This window comes from Amblyraja radiata, chromosome 4 (genome assembly GCF_010909765.2).
Source record: "Amblyraja radiata isolate CabotCenter1 chromosome 4, sAmbRad1.1.pri, whole genome shotgun sequence".
Taxonomy (NCBI): Eukaryota; Metazoa; Chordata; class Chondrichthyes; order Rajiformes; family Rajidae; genus Amblyraja; species Amblyraja radiata.
Genome location: NC_045959.1, coordinates 73,795,877 through 73,821,139, shown reverse-complemented (window position 1 = coordinate 73,821,139; position 25,263 = coordinate 73,795,877). Strand labels below are relative to the sequence as shown.

The window sequence follows — 25,263 nt, the reverse complement described above, 5'->3', positions numbered from 1 at the left end:
TCAACATATGTCGCTTGGGAACCAGACCCTGCGGCAGCAGCGATGGACGTGTTCTCGCTGAATAGGGGAAAATTGTTTTTCTATGCTTTTCCCCCCTTCTGCCTCATCAGTTGGGTCCTATGCAAAATACAAATGGACTCTGCTTCAGGTATTTTGGTAGTACCCGACTGGCCTACACAGCCATGTTCCCTGTGGTCCTTGACATGGTCACTGAACCACCCATGACCATTCCCAGAAGACCAGATCTGTTGGTCCACCCTGTCACGGGCAAGAGTCATCCGTGCCATGACAGAATAAATCTGTTGGGTTGCAGAATTTAAAAAGACCACTATTGGATCTGGGATTATCAAACAGGACCATGGACATGATGACGGCATCTTACCGACAATCCACCAAGAAACAGATCTCTCCAGCATCAGGAAGTGGGGAGCGTACTGCTCGAGGACTGGGGCGACATATAGAACAGCGACAATAACGAACGTACTGGAGTTCCTGTCCAGCCTTCACTACGATGAAGGTCTGAGCTACAGCACAATTAATTGTGCTAGGAATGCTCTGTCAGCCTATCTATGGCAGGCACCAGGACAACAGTCCATAGGATCACATCCGCTGGTGGCCAAACTAATGAAAGGTATTTTTAATACCAACCCCCCTAGACCAAGGTACACCCAGATCTGGGACGTCAGTGTCGTCCTGTCATTTCTAAGGGGTTGGTCACCAGCCAGATCCCTGACTCTGGAACAGCTCACCCTGAAAACGGTAATGCTGATGGCTTTAGTCTCAGCCCAAAGGGTCCAGTCCCTACACTATCTAAGACTGGACAATATGGTCACATCAGCTGACCAAATTACATTCACAATCTGGGAGCTGGTCAAGCAGAGCAGACCGGGAACTTCAGGACTAACGAAGGAATTCCGGGCGTACCCACCTGACCCCCGTTTATGTGTCATGTCATATCTGCTGCTATACCTTAGCACAACCAAAGCATTCCGAGGAAGTGAAAAGGCACTATGGGTCAGCTTCAAAAAGCCACATGGTCGGGTGTCGGTACAAACCATCTCAAGATGGCTCAGACAGGTATTGGGAGCTGCTGGAGTGGATACTGACATTTTAAAATCTCACTCCACCAGGGCAGCAGCAACATCGGCGGCTAGGAATATGGAGGTGCCAATGGACCATATCCTGGCAACAGCGGGGTGGTCCACGGAAAGGACTTTCCAAACGTTCTATAATAAGCCGATTGCCAAACCTGCATTGTTTGCAGAAAGGATTTTAAATTCTGCAAATATATAATTTAAGCCCGGGGGAGCGTTATTTTCTTTGTTTAAAATAAATATTGTTATTGTTTGTAAAAAACTGATTCATGTTTAATTACGATAACATACTTCCTCCCTTGGGTGACCGGCAGTGAGTGAAGCATGGACTGTTACACGGCTTGAAATCACAGAGCTTTAAAATCTTCACGTAGTCACTCACGTGACTCCAAAGTAAAATAGTAAGATTAAACGAGAACTTACCAGTTTGAAGTTTGATCTTTATTTTATGAGGAGTTACGATGAGGGATTACGTGCCCTCCGCTCCCACCCTCAATTATAAAGGTCAACTGGTATCCTAGTTCTTCTTATCTTTACTATGTTTATTTCAATTACTGTGTTCTGTGATTCCATACCGCTGCTTTGAAGAATGTCGCGCATGCGTGCTGGCGTGGTCTTCACGTAATCCCTCATCGTAACTCCTCATAAAATAAAGATCAAACTTCAAGCTGGTAAGTTCTCGTTTAATCTTACTATTATCTTGGAGCCACCAGAGTGTTGATGTTGGTTCTCAGGGTGGGAGGGCATTGCAGAGCTGGCCTCTGCTCACTGAAAGGAACTCTGTTCAGAACAAGTGATGACAACAGAGATGGGCGAATTGGTCAGCAGATACATGATTGCTAAGGTTCCCTTCAAGTGCTACATTAGACAGGGAGGTTGAACAGTGGACCCAGAGATTCTTCAAAAACAGTGCTGGATGAAAGGTTGATCATTTTTAACCTGGTGCTAAAAAAACTTCAAGAAGAAAAAGATACAATTAGGAACAGCTATAAGGATATGTTTATGATATGCCATACTGCCTCGGCAAGGCCACTGGCATAATCAAGGACCAGTCTCATCCCGGTCAGTCCCCCTTCTCCCTTCTCCCATCAGGCAAGAGGTTCAGAAGATTGAAAATGCATACCTCCAGATTCAGTGACAGTTTCTTCCCAGCTGTTATCAGTGAACTGAACCGCCCACCGATCAACTACGGAGTGGTCCTACCCTCCCGTCTACTACATTGGAGACCTGCAAACTATCTTTAATCAGGATTTACTGGACTTTATCTTGCACTAAACGTTAGACCCTTTATCCTGTATCTGTATGCTGTGGACAGCTTATTTGTAAATCATGAATAGTCTGAGTGAGCTCAGAGAAAAGACGGGGGAAGAGCCATGGGGGAGAGGGGGGGTATCATGGGGAAGGGGGGAGGGGAGCCAGCGAGGGGGACCAGAGGTGTAGTGGCTGGAATTGGCGGTGCGATGGGGACTCACAGTGGGCACTGGTCACTGCTCTTTCTCCTCTGCAGGGATCAGAGTCTCCGCTCTCTATTTGGCGACATCGGCGACATCTCCGACTCCGGGTTGGGCTGGGTCTCTGATTCTGGGCTGGGCTGGGTCTCCCACGCTGGGTTGGGCTGGGCAGGGTCTCCGCTGCTCGGGGCTGGGCTGCTTCGGGTCCCTCCGAAAATTGTGTCCGGTTGGAAACCTCCGCCGGCCATCCTCAGCTCCAGTAAAGACGCGATGGCGCAGGAAGGGGCGGACCGTCCCGGTGAGTGACAGGAGAAGAGACTAATCCGCGTGGCACTGAAGGGCAGGAGAAGAGATCGATCTGCGCACACGCTGTTTTAAAGATTTTTTAACCTCGCTAACTTTTACGATATTCAACCGATCGGAACGAAACTTGGTGCAATCGCTGCATAGGAGAACGGTGAGTGAACCTTGCGAAAAATTGTAGCGCTATCGCGAACGTTTTTTTGCACAAATAGAAAGACCGCACAAACCGGAAGATAACAAGATCAGAGTTTTAGTTCTGTATAGATGTGACTAGGTCAGTCGCACGAGGTGAGATTTCACTTACCCTACCTGGAAGGGAGTTCCAAGCAGTGTTAGCTTGGACATAAACCATTTCCTTGATTTCACCCCCACAAATTATGGCCAAATATATTAATTCTGTACTTCTAGTTACCAAAACCTCCTGCAAGTGGAAATCATGCCTTGACTTTCGTTGCTTTAAGGAGTTTAATTTCTCTTTAGTTCAGTCAACAAAAAATACTAATTGTGTAAATCCATGACTTGACATTAATTGAGCAGACACAATTTTTTCCTTTACTCCTAACCGCCAAAGTAAATGTTTCTAACATATGTTAATCCACAGATTCTACATTTAATTCCCTTTTTGCTAACTGTGTGTTAAGCAACAATTAAATTGGAATTGGCAAATTTACTTAGGATTTTCTTCATTCCAACATTATTATAATTGCCATAACTGAATGCAGTGAGATTAAATATTGTTCTAAAGAAAAAGGAAGTATTTGATGAGCTTCAAAGCATATTTATTTACTCCACAATCAATAACTACACTGCACTTTGAATTGCATAAAGCATCAGGCACCAGGAAAACACAGAAACCTGAGACCACAGGAGAACAAATGTGGACCTAAGTCCTTTCTGAGGCATTCTGAGTAGCCATAATGTGACAAGCACTTGAGGAACAGAGTGTAAGGAGAATCCAAAAATGACACAAAGTGCTGGAGTAACTCAACAGGTCAATCAACATGTCTGGAGGGTATGTTTCATGTCAGGACCTTTTTTCTAAACTGACCGTTGTAGGGGAGAGAAAGCTGGAAGAGAGGTAGGGCAGAACAAAGCCAGCTGGATGAATGCTGGTGAGGAGCATTAGTTTATTTTATTTAGTTTAGAGATACAGCGCGGAACCAGGCCCTTCAGCCCGCCGAGTCCGCACCGACAGCGATCCCCGCACGTTAACACTATCCTACACACACTAGGGACAATTTACACTTATACCAAACCAATTAACCTACAAACCTGTATGTCTTTTGGAGATCTCGGAGAAAACCCCCCACCGGATCTCGGGGAGAATGTACAAACTCCGTATAGACAGCACATACAGCCGGGATTGAGCCTGGGTCTCTGGCACTGCAACCACTGCAAGGCGGCAACTCTACCGCTGCGCCACCGTGCCACCCATTGATTAGCAGATGGCTGTATAATGGCCAGAGATGAACAGACAAAAGATAAGAGAAGTAAAGTGTGAAGCCAGAGGAAGGGATATAGATGGAAGGGGATGGGGGGGAAGGAGAAAGGAAGATGAGGTACTTGTTGGTTGGTTTACTTAAAATTGGAAAATTCAATGGTCATTGGGTTGTAAGCTACCCTAGCAGAATATGAGGTGCTGTTCCTCCAGTTTGCATACGGCCTCACCCTAGCAATGGAGAACCTAGGACAGAAAGATCAGTATAGGGAAGATAGACACTAAGTGCTGGAGCAACTCAGCGGATCTGGCAACATCTCTGGATAAACGGAACAGGTGATGTTTCAGGTCGGAACCTTTCTTCAGGCTATTATCAGTATGGGAATGGGAAGGGGAGATAATATTATTAGGAACAGAGATCTAGCAGGCCTTGGTGGACTGAGCGCATATTCAGTGAAATTGTCACATAGTCTACACTTTGTTTCGCTGATGTTTTATAGTAAGCCATATCGGGGGGCACCAAATGCAGTAGATGAGGTTAAAGGAGGTGCATGTGAACCTTTACCTCAATTGTAAAGACTGCTGGGGTCCCTGGATTGACGTCGGGGACGAGGTATAAGGGTGGATGTACCGTCTTCTGCAATTTCACGGGAAAGTAGCTTGAGGGAAAGGGGGGGGGGGGGGGGGTGGTGGTTTGAGTGGGAAGGAATGAGTGCACCAAGGAGTTGCAGAGAGGGTGGTCTCTGCAGAAAGTGGAAAAGGGTGGAGATCACATTGGAAGTGGCAGAAATGTCTGAGACTGAAGCGTTGGATGCGGGCCTGTCCCACTTAGGCGATTATTCAGCGGACTGCCGGCGATTGTCAAGTTGCCGGCAGTTGCCTGAAAAACCGGGAACTCGAACGGCGACTATCAGAATGGAACACACACACAAACACATTGCTTCCTTCACCAGCCTGTGTGATTTTTTTTAGACATGGGCTGGTGAAGGAAGCAATGCTAGCCCTGTTTAAATAATTCACACAGTGCAAAGCCAAGATGATACAGACACACACCGAACAGGAAGGTTGGCGCTGTAAAAAGACGGCTAGAGCACAGTGTACGGTAAGTCATTTAAAAGAGGGGGGAAGAGAATGGGGGGGGGGGGGAGGGGGGAGAAGGGAGTGAAGACAACTATTATGAAGCCAGATTAGAAGACAACTATTAAGAAGCTGTGAAGCTCGTCGGACATTTAACATTACCGGTCAGTTATCCTTGGTTCTGAAAACTACTGCTTACCTTTTTTTTCCCAATGAGCCAATGAAATTCACCAGTCAGCACCGGCTCCCACCCACGAGAACCTTCGACCTCCTGGCAACCCACAAGGACCTCCTGCCAACCCACCTATGGCACGAGAATTCTCGCTACACTCCATGGCGGCTTCATTCTAGTCGCCGCTAATTTTTCAACAGGTGAAAAATTCACGGCGAATATAATGAGGCCGCAACTGGTTCCCAGAATGCGGGAACTCCTCACAACCATGAACTTCGCCCGGCAACCACCCGCAAACATGTGGCAACCATGTGGCGACTGCATAGTCTCCTGCAGTCGCCTAAAAAGTCGCCTAAGTGGGACAGTCCGCTCCTGTCCCACTTTCACGACCTAATTGGCGACCTCTGCCGAGTTTGCCCTTGACTCATACTCGCAGCATGGTCGCCAGAAGCTCGTAGAAGGTCTTTGTGACTCTTCCTAATGCTCGTGAGTGATGTCCGTGTACTCGTGGCCTCAAGCAGGTCGCGGCGTTTTTCCAGCCTGATAAAAATGTCCACGAGTAAAAAAAAGGTCGGCACGGAAAAAATTGATACTTTTTACTCGTAGGTAGGTTGCAGTAGGTCGTGATGGTAGTCGTAGATAGTCGTAGATAGTCGTAGGTCGGTAACTGATCCGTGAAAATAATAAAGCAAACATGACATAATTTTATCATGTGACAATTTTCCACTCGTAGCTAGTCGTAGTTGGTCTTAGGTGTGGAAGATTGAGGTTGAGGGGGGTCGTAGGAGGTCGTAGACATAGTCGTAGGAGGTCTTTTACTTCGGCGAGTCAACACGACCTTGACATTTTTTTCAACTCGTCTAGGGTCTCCTAAACTCGTGGATTAGGTCGTCCAAGTGGGACAGGCTCTTTAGGCTGGTGGGGTGAAAGGTAAGGATCACGGGAACTCCATTCTTGTTCCATCTGAAGGGAGGGAGAGGGAGAGCAAGTGCAGGGTTACGGGAAACAGAGGAGGCGTGGGTGAGGGATGCATCTATAACAGCAGGGGGAAAACCACATTTATCAAAGAGAACATCTCGGACGTCCTAGAATGGCAAGACTCATGTTGGGACCAGATACGGCAGAGACAGAGAAATTGAGAGGTGGGAATGGTGGCTTTGCCAAAGGTAGGGGTGGGAGAAGGTGTAGTCCAGATAACTGTCAGTGGCTTTATAGCAGGAGTCAGTCGATAGTCTGTCCCTCGTGAAGGAGACAGAAAGATTGAGAAAGGAGAGCAAGGGTAGTCCAAGATGATACTGAGTTGGATGATCAGCCATGATCATATTGAATGGTGGTACAGGCTCGAAGGGCCGAATGGCCTACTCCTGCACCTATTTTCTATGTTTCTATGTTTCTAAGTGAATTTGAGGGGAGGGTGGAGGTTTGTGGTAAAGTTGATGAAGGCATTCCCTAAGTAGTTGTCAATGTGGCGGAGAAAGAGTTGAGGGGTGGTGCCAGTGTATGGTTGGAAATACAGAACTGGAAATACAAATAGGAGAATACGGTTTCATAGGTTTGCATTGACAGATTGTGTCAGCTTATAGATCCAACTCGAAAGTAAAGAAAGAAGTAAAAAAGTGAAGGGGATAACTGCTCTTTCATCCTTTAAGTAGCGGACTGCCTCGAACCACCTGGACACATCACTCAGATACACCATTGAGAGAGTTGAGAGAGTTGATCAAGGCTTCAAGTTCAGCATGGCATGTAAGAAAGAAAGAACTTAATCTGCATGCGTTACACTATTCAGTGCTCAAGAGGAAAATTTTGACAGGTACTGATTAATTCTTTCTTGAAACTGAGACAGTCATAGTCGCTGTTTTACAAATGAGGCAGAAATAATTCCTTAGACAGACACAAAGTGCTGGAGTAACTCTGTGGGTCAGGCAGCATCTTTGGAGAAAAATGATGGGTGACACTTTGGGTCGGGACCCTTCTTCAAACACTGAAGAAGGGTCCCGACCCGAGACGTCACCGATCCTTTTTTCCCCAGAGATGCTGCCTGACCCACAGAGTTACTCCAGCACTTTGTGTCTATCTTTGGTATAAACCAGGGGTTGGCAACCTTGTTCTGCATAGGGACCAGGACCCATGACTGTGAGCGGATAGCGAACCACATCTATCGCCATAGATAGTTAATAAATGGAGGTAATAATAATACATACTAACTAAATTAGTAATAATACATACCAATAATACATAAATTAGTAATAATACATACTAATAATACATACTAGCTCATGTGACACTTGGTATTGTTTTTCGCATTAGTTTTCACGTGTTTCTCAATTAGTTTTCTGCAGTTCCCAGATCCCTCGTGTCCCCGGGACTGGCTGCAGTTCCCAGGTCACCTGCGAGCCCCGAGACTGGCTGTGGCGCCCAGGTCGCCTGTGAGCCCCGGGTCTAGCTGCAGTTCCCAGGTCGCCTGCGAGCCCTGGGGACTGGCTGTAGCACCCAGGTCGCGAAAACGAATTGAAAAAGAAAACGCCTGCGGGCCGGATGATTTTGTGTTACGGGCCGGATCCGTAGGTTGCCGACCCCTGGTATAAACCAACATCTGCAGTTCCATTCTACACAAAAAGAATTCCGTATCTTGTACATTTCGTTCCAAAATCAAAATTCCCCAATAGTGTTTCTGCTTGTGGTTTTACTTTAATTGCCATCTGCATTTAAAAAAAAAAAATTATTTGTCACACTTAAACTATTTTTATCCATAAAGAATCGTGAAGATGTCACTTGCTATAAATGGCGAGACCATCCCTCAATATATACGTTGTACAGTTCACAAGTTCAGTCAGACAGCAAGCTCCTAAAACACCTGGTTATGTTCCAATTCAACAGTGATGTGGTGAAACTTGGTGCATGCAATATCCAATGATAAGTTAATACCACAGAGGCTTGCTATCTTGTTCGCTTTTAATAGTACATGCAGAGGACTACGGCAAACAAGATTCCAGGCAAGCAATATCAGGGAAACAGCAGCTTTGGTGCTTTGAATTCTTCTAACGGCACAGTGGCGCAGGGGCAGAGTTGCTGCCTGACAGCGCCGGTGTTCGATCCCGACTACAGGTGCTGTCTGTACAGAATTTGTACGTACCCTGCGTGGGCTTCCTCTGAGATCTTCGGTTTCTTCCCACACACCAAAGACGTACAGGTATGTAGGTTAGTTGGCTTGATAATTGTAAAAATTGTCCCTAGTGTGTGTAGGATAGTGTCAGTGTGTAGGAAAAAACTGTAGATGCTGGTTTAAACATAAGATAGACGCAAACAGCTGGAGTAACTCAGTGGGACAGGCAGCATCTCTGGAGAGAAGGAATGGGTGGTGTTTCGGGTCGAGACCCTTCTTCAGACTGAAAGTCACGGGAAAGCGACACGAGAGATGTAGAGACGATGATTTAGAGAAGTCTCCTGCACCTATTTTCTATGTTTCTATGTTGAAAATCCAGCGGTGACCAGAAAGACGCTACCACTCTTTGGGCGATTGAGGAGACTACTCACGACCATACAGGCGACACCCCGGCGACCACCGGAGACCATGAGGCAACAGCCTAGTCGCCTGTAGTCGCCTAAACAATTGCCTAAGTGGGACAGGCCCATTAGAGTTTGGTTCTCTTGTCCGTCCACAAGCTGGTCGGGAGAATGGTAATGGGTGGGGGTAAATGATTCATTTCCATCACTCACATCAGAGGATCAGCCAAGTGTGCATTTTGGAAGGGAAAATCCTCTCAGTGTCAAATCTTGACCCAGCCATTAAACACTATGCCAACATAACACCAGAAACACAGATAGGCACAAAATGTTGGTATAACTCAGCGGGACCGGTAGCATCTCTGGAGAGAACGAATGGGTGACGTTTCAGGTGGAGACCCTTCTCAACCGGAATCATCGCCCATTCCTTCTCTCCAGAGATGCCGCCTGTCCCACTGAATTTCTCCAGCATTTTGTGTCTGTCCTCGGTATAAGCCAGCGTCTGCAATTCCTTCCTTCACACCAGAACCAAGCTGAATTACACTTCTGAACATTTCGACACCAGAACATTTATGAATAGACACTCCCACTGTTTAACTGCCAAAAAATACTGGAATAATGCAAGGCTCTCTTCAAGCAATCTTGCAGTTAACTCACAACAAATCCGGACTGTAAAGAGTTTAGTATCCTCCATTCCTTCATGTTCATGAACCATGATGTGAACTAGATCACCTCTATAACGCACCATAACTAAAGTTAGCACTCCATCTATCAGCTCTGCCTGTGCTTGTCAGAACTGAAGAATATGTAGCTAGTTTATAGGTATGTTACAATACTTACCTTCAGCGGCGCTGCAATTCTGCCACTGGCCGTGTGCGCAATTTGGCGCATTTGAGGGGGGGCGGGGTTAAAACGCGTTTTTTTTCCTACCTTGTCCTGTATTATATTTTGTTGGAGTGCAAGATTTTGCCGAAGAAGCGTTCCGACGGGCGTTCTGTGTGGTTTTTTTTTTAAATTCGCCCGACAAGTTAATCGCTGGAGTAATTTTAAAATCAGCTTCTGAAGCCGTCAACGCCGACAACGGGGCCGGATTTTACGTAGGGGACAGGTAAAAGAAAGTAGTTTATTTTTATGTATAAAAGTGTTTCTTAAGATGCATTTAATTCACATTTTAAGTTGCGAAACGGTGATTTTTTTCCCCGAACGAACCGGCAATGTATTTGCTGCCGATATGGGGGACTAAAATAACCGCAACCGCAACGTTCCAAATGGTCGTGTTCAGAAAAACCCACTCGCAAGTTGATTTAAATGGCCATTAATTTACAGGTATTAAACATTAAATTCCTTCCATTTGGCCTATAAACCCATGACAATGAGATTTAAAAATTATGTTATATTGTGAATTCTTGTGTGAATGTTATTTGGACATTTAGGCTATTTAAAAATGTTAATCTATTCTTAAGAAATGGATAGATGTTTAAATCTAGTAATTGAATTTTGTAATTAGCTACAATTAGGTAACTAACTAATTATATGCTTTAATTTCAAGTCATCTAAGTAAGATTGTTTCATATTTGTTTCAGAATGCTTCAATCTATAATAACTGAAAATGTCTTTCAGTTCTCTTAATTTTTAAGAAAGTTATGGGCTTTTGACTATTCTCGATCACAGCTTTTGTGTTAAGTCAATGAAAAAGCAATAGGGAACAAGATGCTAATTTCCGAGTATGAAAATGGCCATAACTATATTAATACTGAAGATATGAAAGTGAATTAGGTGTCAAATTAAACTTCTTTTTATGCTTTATCTGACGGGATAAATTACAGACTTGATTTTAAAAATCTCCAAATTTTGTAACATTGCTATAGTTTAGGAATTTGAATTGAATTGAATATTACAAAGTTACAAAACACACCCCCCCTCCCCCCCTGCGCCCGGTTGCCCCCTTTGTTCTTCCCCCCTCCCTCATAGCAGTCCCTCCATGCCAGGTCCTTCTATCTTCTTTCCCTCGGCAGTGGCGTCATCACTTCCATGTGTCCGTCCGTCGGCGCCATTAGTGACCTCCGCACTGACCTCTCCACTGTCGCTGCCGGGTCTTCTCAGGGCAGCTTCGTGGTGCCGACCCAGGCCCCTGCCACGGGATCCGCAGACCCAGGCACCGATGGCTGCGGGCTTCGTTGACCCACGAGGCTCCAACTACGACGCGCGAGCTACCGACACGTGAGACCCGGGCTCCGGCCTGTGAGGCTGAGTTGAAAGATTTGCCAAGTGGCGGGCTATTACTTACATCGGTGTTTAGTTTTTATGATCATTATTTTGTAAAGATTAATATTTGTTCCTTTTGGAAAGTCCCAGAAAGCCCCTGAAGTTTGTGTGTCTGTAATGATGCCTGGTTCAAATGATGCGAATGATACAATGTAGATTGTACTCGATAACTCCACTATGCCAGCTTCCTCTTCTTGTCTTGTGGGAAGAAAAGTACGGCCAAGATATTGTACGAAGGCTTTGATGAGTATTAAATTTTTTATAGTGACATCTAGTTTGTTTCACACTGGAACATTAACAATTCATTGAATTCAAAAGAAGGGATAATCTTAGTCACACAGAACCACACCAAGGAGACACTGATCTATTGACAAAACTTTGCCACCCTCAGGCTCTGTACTGCTTCCTGACCCATGACATCTTGTAACTGGAAAGCATTTCCCTCTGGTGCATATTGTACTAGCCCTGGTACTTTGGGACCTTCTGTTGCAGAGAAGAGCAATATGTATTGCAGGAAATGCAATACTGCAGAGAGAAGCAAAAATGCACAATGGTCTATACATTACCAGATTTGATCAAAGTGAAACATGAAACGCTTCAAAGATGGTAGATAAAAGGGAGTGGCATCCCTACAACAGCATTAAAGCCAGCCTCATTCTCCCACCGTTCCCTCAAGTCCTGCAATTTTTCTTTCTGTTAAGCACTGTTGCAATTTAAAAGTGACGATTAAATAAACCTCCACCACCCTGACAGGCAATGCATTCCAGAGGTTAACTGCTTGCTGTTTAAAAAAGTATTTCCACCTGTCATTATTTTTTTGCCCATCACCTTCAATTTCTGTACAATGGTACTTGACCCTTCCACCTCCGAGAACAATCTTTCTCTATCTACGCTGTCAACATCTCTCATTACTTTAAATCATGAACAGTTTTATAATTGGTTAATAAGCATGCAAACTGATTCAAAGAATCATCACTGACATTTGCAAACCTGCAGATGGAAATTTACTGATGTACAATAACTGACACCCAGCTATACATTTAAAAAAACTGTGAATTTGATGACAGTGACACCCATATATAATGAAGTGATTTAAGCACACACAATCATCGCTGCTCTTCTCTGCATGTCTGCACAATTTGGATGTCACCTTACAGTTCTGCTGTGGCAATTTGTACAAACCATTGTAACATCTTCTGTGAACAATTCCCTGTGCTTGGATCTTGGGTTAGCAGAGAATAATCATTCTTGATGGGCACAAGTCTTTTCTATTTTCCCGTTCTGCTATCAACAATTTAAAGGACCTTATAAGGAGAATGATCTTTTCTATTTCTTACTTCCTCCAGCATGATTACGTCACAGTTCAGTGGGTAAGATTTATAACACATTTAAGCTAGTTACTGGGCAATGTAGCATCACCAATACTGTAGTTTTTAAATGTTTGTTAGACTATGCTGCACTTTTCCAAGGGAACTACATTTCTTTTTGAAACACTTGCAAGAAGTAGACGGGTGTAATGGTGTGAAGGTACAAATGAAATAGGAGAAAACTGTAATAAATTAAACCTGTATATGATTCAACATTGAACACATAACTATGTTCCAAAATTAACACCAAGAAGTAATGTAATGGATGTTGTCAACTTCACTGCATTTGGCCTGGCAACCTATCCTATGTGATCCCCATGCTCCAAGTACAAAGATCAGGTGAGTCTGGAGATTAAATGAATCTTTCACCACAGGTGAAATACTACATCTTAGAGTCATAGAGTGATACAGTGTGGAAACAGGCCCTTTGGCCCCACTTGCCCATGCCGACCAACAATGGCCCAACTACACTGGTCCCACTTGCCTGCGCTTGGTCCATATCCCTCCAAACCTGTCCAATCCATGCACCTATCTAACTGTTTCTTAAATGATGGAATAGTCCCAGCATCAACTAACTCCTCCGGCAGATTGTTCTATACACCCACCACCCTTCGTGTGAAAAAGTTATCCCTCGGATTCCTATTAAATCTTTTCCCCTTTACCTTGAACCTAAGTCCTCTGGTCCTCGATTCCCCTACTCTAGGCAAGAGACTATGTGTATCTACCCGATCTATTCCTCTCATGATTTTGCACACCTCTATAAGATCACCCTTCATCCTCTTGCGCTCCCTTGAATAGAGACCCAGCCTACTCAACCTCTCCCTATAGCTCACACTCTCTAGTCCTGGCAACATCCTCGTAAATCTTTTCAGAACCCTTTCAAGCTTCCCAATATCTGTCCTATAATATGGTGCCCAGAACTGAACACAATATTCTAAATGCGGTCTCGCCAACGTTTTATACAACTGCAACATGGCCTCCCAACTTTTATAGTCAATACTCTGACTGATGAAGGCCAATGTGCCAAAAGCCTTTTTGACCACTTTATCCACTTGCGACTGCACCTGTACTCCTCGATCCCTCTGCTATACAACACTATGCAGAGGCCTATCATTTACTGTTTAGGTCCTGCCCTTGTTCGACATCCCAAAATGCAACACCTCACACTGCTCTGTATTAAATTCCATCAACCATTCCTCCGCCTACCTCGCCAATCGATCCAGATACTGCTGCAATCTTTCACAAGCATCTTCACTGTCTGTAAAACCACTCACTTTTGTATCATCAGCAAATTTGCTAATCTTGCCATGGTATGTTTTTGTATTCTCAATTTGGACAGTTCTGACACATAGCTATGAAAGCTTTCCTCTTTACTAGGTTCATACGGCATGGAAACAGTCCCTTCGGGCCAACTCGTCCATGCCGTCCAAGATGCCCTGTGAACCTTGTGTAGGGAGGAACTGCAGGTGCCGGTTGAAACTGAAGATAAACACAAAATGCTGGAGTAACTCAACAGGTCATCTCTGAAGAAAAAGGATGGGTGACGTTTCGGGTCGGAATCCTTCTTCAGATGTTCCAACCCAAAACGTCACCCATCCTTTATCTCCAGAGAGGCTGCCTGACCGCTGAGTTACTCCAGCACTTTGTGTCTATCTCTATAAACCGTTCCCTGTACCTGCCCAAATGTCTTTTAAATGGTATTATTGCACCTGCCTCAACTACCTCTTCTGGCAGCTTGTTCAACATACATACATACATGTGTGAAAAAGCTGTCCCTCAAGTTCCAATGAAATCCCTCTCAGCTTATTTAACTTTATTCCTCTGCTTTGATATTTCCCATTGTCTTTGCAACTGATCAATCTCACCAATCAACGTTAAACATAAAATATCTAAATGAATGCGCATATTTTATACGTTCTCTTCACAACCTTGGTGTGAAAATGTAATTTCCAAATCTAATTTACACATTTACTCAAAGAATTGCACTTAATTTAGTTTTAATCCTAAACTAGGGAATGATATAAAAGAACTATTGAAAACAGCAGAAAGAGAATTGATAGTGCTAAAAAAATGGTTTGATATTAATAAATTATCCCTAAATGAAAATAAAACAAAATTTATGGTGTTTAGTAGTGACAGGGTTAATTGTGAAATAAAATTGAATTTAAATGGAGTTGAAATTGAAAGAGTATATCAAACAAAATTCCTGGGAGTGATTATAGATCATAAACTGTGTTGGAAGCCACATATAGAATACATCAAACAGAAATTATCTAAATCCATTGCTATTCTTTACAAAACAAAGGATCTGTATAATAAGAAGTGTTTGTATATATTGCATTGCTCGCTTATAATGCCATATGTCATATTGTGTTGAAGTTTGGGGAAATGTATATAAAACAAATATAGACCCTATAATTAAACTCCAGAAAAGAGCTATTAGAAAAATACATAAAGCTTCTTACCGTGAAACTACAAATCCATTATTCATAAAGTCCAGTACCTTAAAATGTTTGGATATTGTGAATGTAAAGACATTAGAAATACTTTTTCCAAGTTAGGAATAAAAACCTTCCTGTTAGTATTCAAATTTTTTTTTAATTAAGAGGAGGACATTATAATTTAAGAGGGTTGTGTATTTTTGAAACATGTAAAGTGAGAACCAATGTAAAATATAGATGTGTCTCAGTTTTGGGAGTCAAATTATGGAACGGGCTTAGTGATGAGTTGAAATTTTGTAGCTCTCTGTCGAGTTTCAAAAACGCCTTAAAATGTAAAATAATTAAAGAATATAATGTAAAATGATTAAAATGTAAAATAAGTAAGGATTACAATTTAGAGTAAAATTTTTTTTTCCTTTCCTTTGTAATGCTGATATTCTGGGTTATTTATGGATTGTATAGGATAGGCAAAAATAAGCTTTGTGGCGTCAGCCTATTCCTTTTTCGGTCATTGATTATGTGAACGTTGTGTGAAATGGATACAGTGTTGGTTCATATTCACACAGATTGTAAAGTTTTGTTCTTTTTAATGATTGACGGAAATAAACTATTCATTCATTCATTCATTCATTCATTCATTCATTCATTCATTCATTCATTCAACTTGGAATTCATTTTTTTGATCACTGAAGACCCATTTAATTAAATGATTACCGGAATAACTGGAAATACCGGAGTACTTATTATACTTTCTAACACCAAATCAATATTTCTAGACATATCTATTATCCTATCCACAATATTGTAAAATCTCAACCTTTTTACTATATGATGTGCCATTCATGATTTACTAACCAAGTGACTTTTAAATACCACAGCAATGTTTTGTTGTAAAGACAGTAAATATTTCTGCACATTAATTATTGAACTGCTATATATCTAAGGGCACAAGAGAATGTACATCTCTTGCTGTACAATGTCCCATTATGTGGGCTTCTAAAGAGCCATCTCCTTGTGCATGTAATCTCGTGGATTTTTATTCGTATTTTCTTCAGATGTAGTAGATTTTTCTACAGGTTCTAGAACTGCAATTGAATTTAGAGATACAGCATAGAAACAGGCTATTTGACCCACGGATTCCATGCCAACCCACAATCACCCGTACATTAGTTCTATCTTACACAACAATCTACAAAAGCCAATTAACCTACAAACATGTACATCTTTGGAACGTGGGAGGAAACTGGAGCACCCAGAGAAAACCGACGCGGTCACAGGGAGAACATACAAACTCCGTACCAACAGCACCCGCAGTCAGGATGGAACCCTGGTCTCTGGCTCTGTAATAAGGCAACAACTCTACTGCTGCACCACTGTGCCATCCCAAATTCAGAACACATTTTATGACTATCCTACCATGATCTGGGAGATATTTCCACTGAATAATTCTGTTTACAGACAATATAAAGCAAATTAATTTGCCAAGAAGTTACTTTGAATTTTTCTATGTGGTATTTCACTATTGACCCCCTGCAGCTTTTTTACGCAATGTAATTACAGCTTGCCATGAATCTGATTTTACGTCAACGTACTTCACATCATGTAAATTTATCCAAATTTCTTCTTTTTTTCCCAAAACATTTAACTCCTTTCTACAGAAAACAAAGTCGCATCATGACAATAAAATTAATTGCTATTCATCCTGGCTTATGAGGAAATTATACAGTCAAATGAAAAGCAATTGTCACTTCATGCTCTTTATTGATCTACAAATGGACACAAATGTCACATTGCAGTTTTTATAGTATAATAATCTTCTTGAAAATTGTTTCTCCCGCTTTTTAGAAGAAAAGCCAGATGTATCATTTCAATTAGAAAAATGAGCTGAATTTTACCAGACCTATTCATCCCACAAACAGTCCATGAAGACAAGATGGAACAGGGTTTAAGAAGCGAATGAAGAAACCATGTGCAGGAAGGAACTGCAGATGCTGGTTTAGATCGAAGATAGACACAACATACTGGAGTAACGCAGTGGGACAGGCAGCATCTCTGGATAGAAGGAATAGGTGATTTTTCGGGTCGAGGCCCTTCTTCAGACCCTTATTCAAGAAAACCATATACAATATGCAAGAAGGAATAGATTTATGAATTTTTGGGGAGTAAAAATAGGTGATGCTAATAGTTAAAATGAGAGGTTTAGGAAAAGGGAAAGAGGTTGAGAGTGGGTATGGAGGGGTTCTTCTTCAGCCAGAGAGCTGTAAGTGCCTGGAACACACTGCTTGAGAGGGTGGTGAAGCTGACTCACCGACAGCATTTGAGAAGTGTCCACGAATCAATTAGGCATAGAGGGTAATGGTCCAAGTTCTGGGCGATGAGGTTAATAAACAAGGTTACCCACTGGTCATCATGTGTCCCTTTAAAAAATAAACTACCAGCCACTAAAATAAGGTATGAATTTAGTATCATGGTGCAATAAAGGCTAATATTTATGGTTTATATTTCCTAATATAGATAGAACATTAACAAATGGAATGGGGCCTAATCTCTGCCAGATAACTGAAAAAAAGCCTTATTAAACAGAAAATGCAGAAAACACCTAGCAACTCAATGATCTGCAAGTTTATCTATTTCTTCACACTGGCTACCTATTTTGCTTAATGTTTCCAGCAGCTTCTGTATTGCGGTATTTTGTTTTGTTCACATTGATATGTTAAAAAACATTATACATATATATTTAGAAATTATTTCACATTTTTAATTGATTACTGGAACACTGATAAAGAACGTGCAACATCACAAGAAATGGTTGAGTGTATTAAAAACACTAGTTTCATAACTTCATTATTATTAGTCACAAATATTGGGTTGGCGGCGCGACCGACGTCGCAGCGGCCTCTGCAGTCAGTCTGTCTATTTTTATTTTATTGTCCTGTAGAGTGTAAAGTTAGTGGTGGGTTTTTGACTGTGTATGTGTGGGGGGGGGGGGGGGGGGGGGGGGGGGGGGGGGAAACTTTTAGATCTCTTCCCTGTTCGGGGACCCGACCTTTTCCCTGTCGGGTCTCCGTTGCCGTTGGGGCCTAGCACCGTGGAGCGGCCTCCAACCGGAACGACAGCTCGAGTCACGGAGCCTGCGGACCTACCATCGTGGAGCTGGCCGGCTTCGGAGCGTGGAGAGCTGCGGTGGCGCGCTGCTGCGACCCAACTCCGGTGGATGGTGACACCGAGAGCTCGCGGGTCCCCGGTGGGAGACTGCTTTGCGGTGCACCGGCAACGGCGACTTCTCCCGCTCGAATTGCGGGGTTGAGAGTGACCTGGAGCGGGGCCCTACATCGCCCGGCGCAACTTTAAATGGCCGTGGGACTTGCTAGCGCCCGCCGGGGGCTTTGACTTTGACTTCGGGAGAGGAATGGAGAGCAGGGGAGAGACAAGACTTTGCCTTCCATCACAGTGAGGAGGAGATTCATTGTGATGGATGTTTGTGTAAATTGTGTTGGTGTGTGTCTTGGTTCTTTTCTTGTATGGCTGCAGAAACCAAATTTCGTTTGAACCTCATGTGAGGTTCAAATGACAAATAAACGGTATTGTATTGTATTGTATTGTATTGTAAATATAATGGGGTTTTTTTTTATACTGATAAGTTAAAAATGTGCTCACAAACTGTTCAAACTTATTGAACCACAAGCCATTTAAGCAACCATTTGATCATCAATTCACTTAAATATATCTCACCAAAACTGCCTAGACTTCTAAAAAAAGGTTACCATCCATCTATAGTATTCCGTTGTATGATTAATTCCATGATGTTTAGAACTAGGACATACGAGTATCATTCTTTGTGTCAAAGGGATTTTATTCAATGGATCTGCATTTGTATATAAAAGATTAATATATGGATGTGGAGTCACAAGAGACTGCAGACTCTCGGATCTTGGGCAGAAAGCACAGTGTTGGAGTAACAGAGTGTCAGGCAACATCTGTGAAGGAAAATGGACAGACGAAGTTTGGGGTCAGGATCCTTCTTGATCGCTACCCAAAATGTTGTTTGCCCATTTTCCTCCACAAATGCTGCCTGAACCCCTGAGTTCCCCCTGCACCATGTTTTATTGCTCAGTGTATGAATGTGGTTTGGCCTCATTCCATGACCCTGCACTGCAGCTCTACAGGGTATTTCCAATTCCTTTGCAGATATATAATTTGCAGGATATTAAATTATGGTTTCTTGTGTATGTTCCGGACACACTTGTGGGACATTTGTGTAGTCTGCCTATTAAAAGTACTTTTAATCAAGGGTAGAGTTCCCAATCTTATTGACTTAGCATTCAAAGCACAGACATTACATTCCAGCTGAAAGCTTAACAAAATGTAGTTATTCTCTTGAGCAAAACACAAAATGCTTCATTCTCTTATATGTTTTTTTACGCATGAATCAATTGGCTTTGAAATTAAAATGCATTTGTGAATATGGTATCAGGTTTAGTAGTGTGTACTGCTTAGTGCATTACTAGTCAAGTGATAAATTATGTTGCGTTTCTCAACTGATCAACTGTGCCACAGGACTATGGATCATGTCATGACTGGTAGACAACAATTATATCACACAGTACAATTATAACTTAATGGTCTGTGATGTGAAAAATCAGTTTCACACATAACCTGAGTAATGGCTATTGAACAACCAGAATACAAAATTGAGCAGCTGTGCCTTACAAGTGTTCTTTCACTTGTGAAATTAGTTCACACCATAAATCAGATACGAACTGTGTTCCTTTAAACTTATGAAATGCAAAGGTGATGTCTTGAGCTGCCAATGATATATCTTCCATCTGCATTTCAGAATTGCACCTGTCATTTGGTTTATAATTGTTGCTGCTGGTCAATGCCAAATTACACTTTATTGAATTTTCTGCTTCTGATCTGTGCACATCGATGCACTCCGTATGTTTAGAGTCTATGTACCCATTGTTCAGAATTTTTAACAGAAAAACCACAAAAGGTCACACACACACACACAGCTGAAATGATGTATCTTTCCAGAGCTGTCAGTTTTCTGTAAGTAAGAACATGCTTGTCAGCCAGGATTATTGCTTAACTTCATACTTGTTGAGGGTACAAATATAAAATACACATCGTAAATTCATAAGTTGTAGGAGCAGAATTAGGCTATTCAGCCCATCAAGTCTACTGCATTCAATCATGGCTGATCTATCTTTCTCTCTCAAAATCATTCTCCTGCCTTCTCCCCATAACCCTTGAATTCAATTCACAGAGTCATACAGTGTGGAAACAGGTCCTTCGGCCCATCTTGCCCACGTCAACCAACATGCTCCAAACACACTAGTCTCATCTGCCTGCGTTTGGCCCTTATCGCTCTATCCTATCCATGTTTTTTAAATGCTATAATAGTACCTGCCTCAACTACCTCCTCCAGCAGTTCATTCCATACACCCACCACCCTTTGTGTAAAAATGTTGCCCCTCAGGTCTGCATATTCTCCCCCCCTCACCATAAACCTATATCCTCTGATTTTTGATTCCCCTACACTGGTTAAAAGTACATCTATCCCACTTATTTATCTCATGATTTTATACACCTGTATAAGATCACCTCTTATCCTCCTGCGCTCCAAGGAATAAAGTCCAATTCTTACGTGAAAATTAAAAAGGTTCAGAATCCACTCAGGATTCTCTATTTTCTGGTTGAGTTAAGTAGTTTTATTAATGTTCACAGTCCACAAAATATGATTGAATAGTGTGATTTAACAACATATTACATTTTACAACGTTGGTGATTACACCTAGCTGTCAACGTTAATGATTTAAAAGAGGTATGTTATGCTTCTAATATTTGCAGTAAGATCACAATACCATCAAACTCCGCTCCACTCAACTGTTTGAACAATCAGTTTCTCTCTGATCAGCCGAATGTCAGCACTGTAGTAAAAACCCTTGCCCATGACCACATGCAATTTAATAAACAAAACTCTCTCGGTAGCATTTAATTACAACTAAAAGAAACGTTAATCACTCCTTTCTCAAAGAAGCGTCGAATAACAAGCAGATTGTTTTCAAATTAGCAGCTGAAAACACAAGCTGGTTTGTTTTCGCGTTAAGTCCCAGACTCACGAAATGCTATGCAGAATCTAACACAGAGCATAATCACAAAATTACTGGTCGACTGCAAACCAATTGAAGTATCCAACAATAATAAGCAACGAGGCAGTGTTACAAATTAATTATAGGGGAGTTACTTTCATTACAATCTATCAACAGTCCACAGAGGCGCCACAGCTAACGGAGAAGCCATGCAGGGGTCCGTTTAGAGCAGCCGATCTCTCAACAACTTCAGTGTAAGAAACATGATGTAATGCTGTTTAAAGTTGGTAACGCGTTCTGTATTTTGACAGTGAACTCCACGCGTTAAGAGAACTGCATGATACTTGTACAGCTCGTGTTAGATGATGTAATGTACACACATGAAATAGTATTTTGAGTAAGAAGTTATGTGTATTCGTGATGTGAATTTCATTCAAGCTGCCAATTATCACGCCAAATATTTATGATGACTATTACCGCAATGTTACCGACGTTCCCTATCAACCTCTCCAAACTGGCAGCTTAACACTGACTGGACGCAGGATCTACGTTGGCAAAAACCTGCGCATTTCACAGAACAGACCCGAACATTACATGTGAATATATCTGGTCCTAGGCAAGACAATGTGTCTTGGATGCTGTAGAACCAACCGAACCTTACAAAGCATTACAGGAACCGGCGGAGCTGCACTTATCGCTAACCACATTATGTCAAATGTGTATTATACATATATATATATATTCACACACACACGCGCACACACACACACGACTTTATACCAAAATGGTGCGCGCCGGCCACAAGACAAACAATCAGCACCTTAGTTATTGTTTTACATTTGTGGTAATATTGTTACCGGACTTTGACATATGTACAGGGCAAGTATTGGGACGTGTAGTGCAGTTAGTGACGAGGCAGCTTACTTTAAGTGGACCTGTCTCAGTGTGTGTTATTGGAGGTGCGGTGTGATTTACCTTTCCCACGGCTACCGCTACAAGGGTTTTTTTTGGCGGAATGAATGCAAGTTACCTCCAGAGCTGCCCGAGCTGAAGGATGTGGATGATAGACTGCAGGAGCCAGACGCAGAAGGAACAGGAGGATGCCTTGTTGCTTTTGCTCGTGTTGTCGGTCCTGGTGTTTGAAGGCTGCCTCTGTGGCGAGCGGGCATCGGTCTCGCCGCTGGCCCCGGCGCTGCCCAGCACCTTGCCATCCACAGGGCTGCCGCTCTGCACGGCCGCGCCGCTGCTGGCGCTGAAGTCGTGGATGAACCACCTGAAACTGAAGACCTGCACGGCCAGCGAGCCCAGCACCACGAAGAAGAGAGTCAAGCCGAACCACCAGTAACGGGAATGCAGGTAATAGTCCACCGCCAGCCACACGTCGGTGCCCACGTCCGAGAAATAGACGGTGACAGCGGCCACGATCCACAGCCCGTCCCACAGCGTGTAGCGCTGGTGCCGGGCGAAGCGCAGGCAGCGACCCCGGCATAGCCCGGTGCAGCAGCGGGGCGGCAGCTCGGCCGAGCCGTGCCCGGGGCTGCCCTGCTGCCGCTCCTCCTCGTCCCCGGGCTGCCGCTGCTGCTGCTCCTGCTGCTGCTGCTGCTGCTGATGCCGCTCCTGATGCCGCTGCCCCGGGTTGCTGTGCTCGGAATTCTGCAGAGGAGTAAAAGCCACGTCGCTCTTCTTCATCATCTTTAACAGCCCGTCCGACTTGGCAGCCATCGGGGCTGCGGCTGCCGCTGCCTCTCTCCTCTCTCCTCTCTCCTCCACCGCCCCTCCTCGCTCTCCTTCCCTCTCACCTCTCCCTCTCCCTCTCTCTCTGTGTCTCTCTCTGCTGCCAGTGAATAGGGCGACCTCCACTTCCGGCGTGTGGGGCTGCTGATCCACCGCTAAACTTCCGCTATCTCTTATTGATGGAGAGACCGTGTGAGAGAAGAAAGGCAACTCGGATGACTCAGGCAGGCTGGGCATTCGCGCAAACTTCGCCCCTGGAGGGACAATCCCCACCACTTCTTCTCTTGCCGCCACACATGCCGACTGACTGACTGGCCGATTGCAACGTTTCTGTTTCAGAGTTATTGTTGCTTCACGGCACCGTCGTGGCTCTGATTCTTAATGATCGTCGCGCAAAATGCATGTTCTGCACTTTTCATCCTAACGTTTCTTTTTCCCCACATGGCTTTTTATAGCATTTGCCGCGATTTTGATCACCCAATAACTTTCCCAATAGGGAATATCAGTTGTTCACACCTTATTTATTAATTAAACTTCACCAGAAGTTGTTCGACATAATCAAAGTAAACAAAATGTTTATCAGTAACACAATAAAAATAATCACTAGTACGGCAGGTACAACTCCTCTGTAGAATAAATGTGTCCACTGGAGGCACTTGCCAATAAAACAAAGATAGTAAAGCGTTGCTATTCTCCGAGTTGATGTCGCCAGCAATGTTAACACTTGACTTAAAGTATGCTCACAGGACGTTTCTTACAGCACCACATTTGCCTTTATTTTGATTTTTGACCTTGACACTCGATTTATTACGAAGATAGACACAAAAAGCTGGAGTAACTCAGACACCATCTCTTGGGGAAATGAATAGGTGACGTTTCATCATAGAAACATAGAAAATAAGTACAGGAGTAGGCCATTCGGCCCTTCGAGCCAGCACCGCCATTCAATATGATCATGACTGGTCACCCTAAATCAATCGAGACCCTTCTTCAAGAGAGAGTTAGATTTAGCTCTTAGGGCGAAGGGAATCAAGGGATATGGGGGAAAAGCCGGAACGGGGTACTGATTTTTGATGATCAGCCATGACCATATTGAATGGCGGTGCTGGCTCAAAGAGCCGAATGGCCGACTCCTGCACCTATTTTCTATGTTTCAGATTGAGACTCAGGGGACAGGGAAACGAGAGATAGACCGTGATGTAGAGAGATATAGAACAAATAAATGAAAGATATGCAAAAAGTAACGATGATAGAGGAAAGGCCATGGTTAGCTGAGGGCTAGGTGAAAGCGAGTTACAGACGAGACTCAACAAGACTACTTTGAAGCTAGAGGACTTGGGCGGGGGAGGGATGGAGAGAGAGTAAGATGCAAGGGTTACTTGGTTAGAGAAATCAATATTCATACTGCTGGGTTGTCATCTGCCCAAGCAAAATAACCCAGACTCGATTTATTACAATTGATCACACGCATCTATGTAGGTAATAAAGAAGCAAAAATATAGCAAAATAATGGAGATATCGTAAATTTGAGAGCTGTAGGTATCGCTGGAAAGAGCAAACAGGTAACACAACAACCGTGGAGAGACAAACGTGAACACTTCGATATGGACCCTTGTCTGAAAAAATTAAGATATTACAGAAAAACACATTTTAAAAAGTGCATGGAGAAACCCAAACTAAACTCAGGAAATGAAATGCAACACAGGAAAACGCAGGAAATGAAAATTGTGAAACGCATAAGCGGAGAATATGAGACTAATAATAGTTGATATTTTCATGAATCAATAGGAAGCATAATAATATGAGACACCAAATGAGCCAATACCATAAGGAGGTGAAGGGGTCTACACATAGAAAGAGCAGTCACTTAGAATAGAAAAAGCAAGTGAGCTCCAAGATTGCAAACTAGTTCACCAGCATTGTTTCCAACACAGACTGTTCCAACCCTGCAGCAATCTCTTCTTTTCTTCCATCTTTAAAATATTCAGCATACATATTCCATGCTGTTATCAGTTATCATCAGAGATAATATAAGCGATGGTGTAAAAATAAGGAGTAGTCTATTTAGAGCTGAAATAAGACAAATCTCTTTTAATCAAAGGGCAGTGACTTTAGAATTATCTGTATTGTTTGCCTGTGGATAACCAATCACATTGTGTTCAGGACTGAGTTTGATAGATTTCTGGATAATAGAGGAATCAAGGGACATGCGGAATGGGGTCGGAAAATGGTGTTGACATTAAAACATTCAGGTGTGATACTGAAAGGTGAAACAAACTCAAGAGGCTTGTTGGCCAGTGCCTGCTACTATTTCTTATGTTC

General features: G+C 43.1%; 1 protein-coding gene across 1 annotated transcript in view; it reads right to left on the bottom strand.

The window, feature by feature from the left end:
* Positions 1-23,217, bottom strand: part of xkr4 (XK related 4) — a 234,485-nt gene extending 211,268 nt beyond the window's left edge. Inside the window, exon 1 of the mRNA XM_033019738.1 lies at positions 22,238-23,217. Within this exon, the coding sequence (XP_032875629.1) occupies positions 22,238-23,178 (941 nt within the window). The 5' untranslated portion in view covers positions 23,179-23,217. The remainder of the gene's footprint in view (positions 1-22,237) is intronic.
* Positions 23,218-25,263: the final 2,046 nt, after the last annotated feature.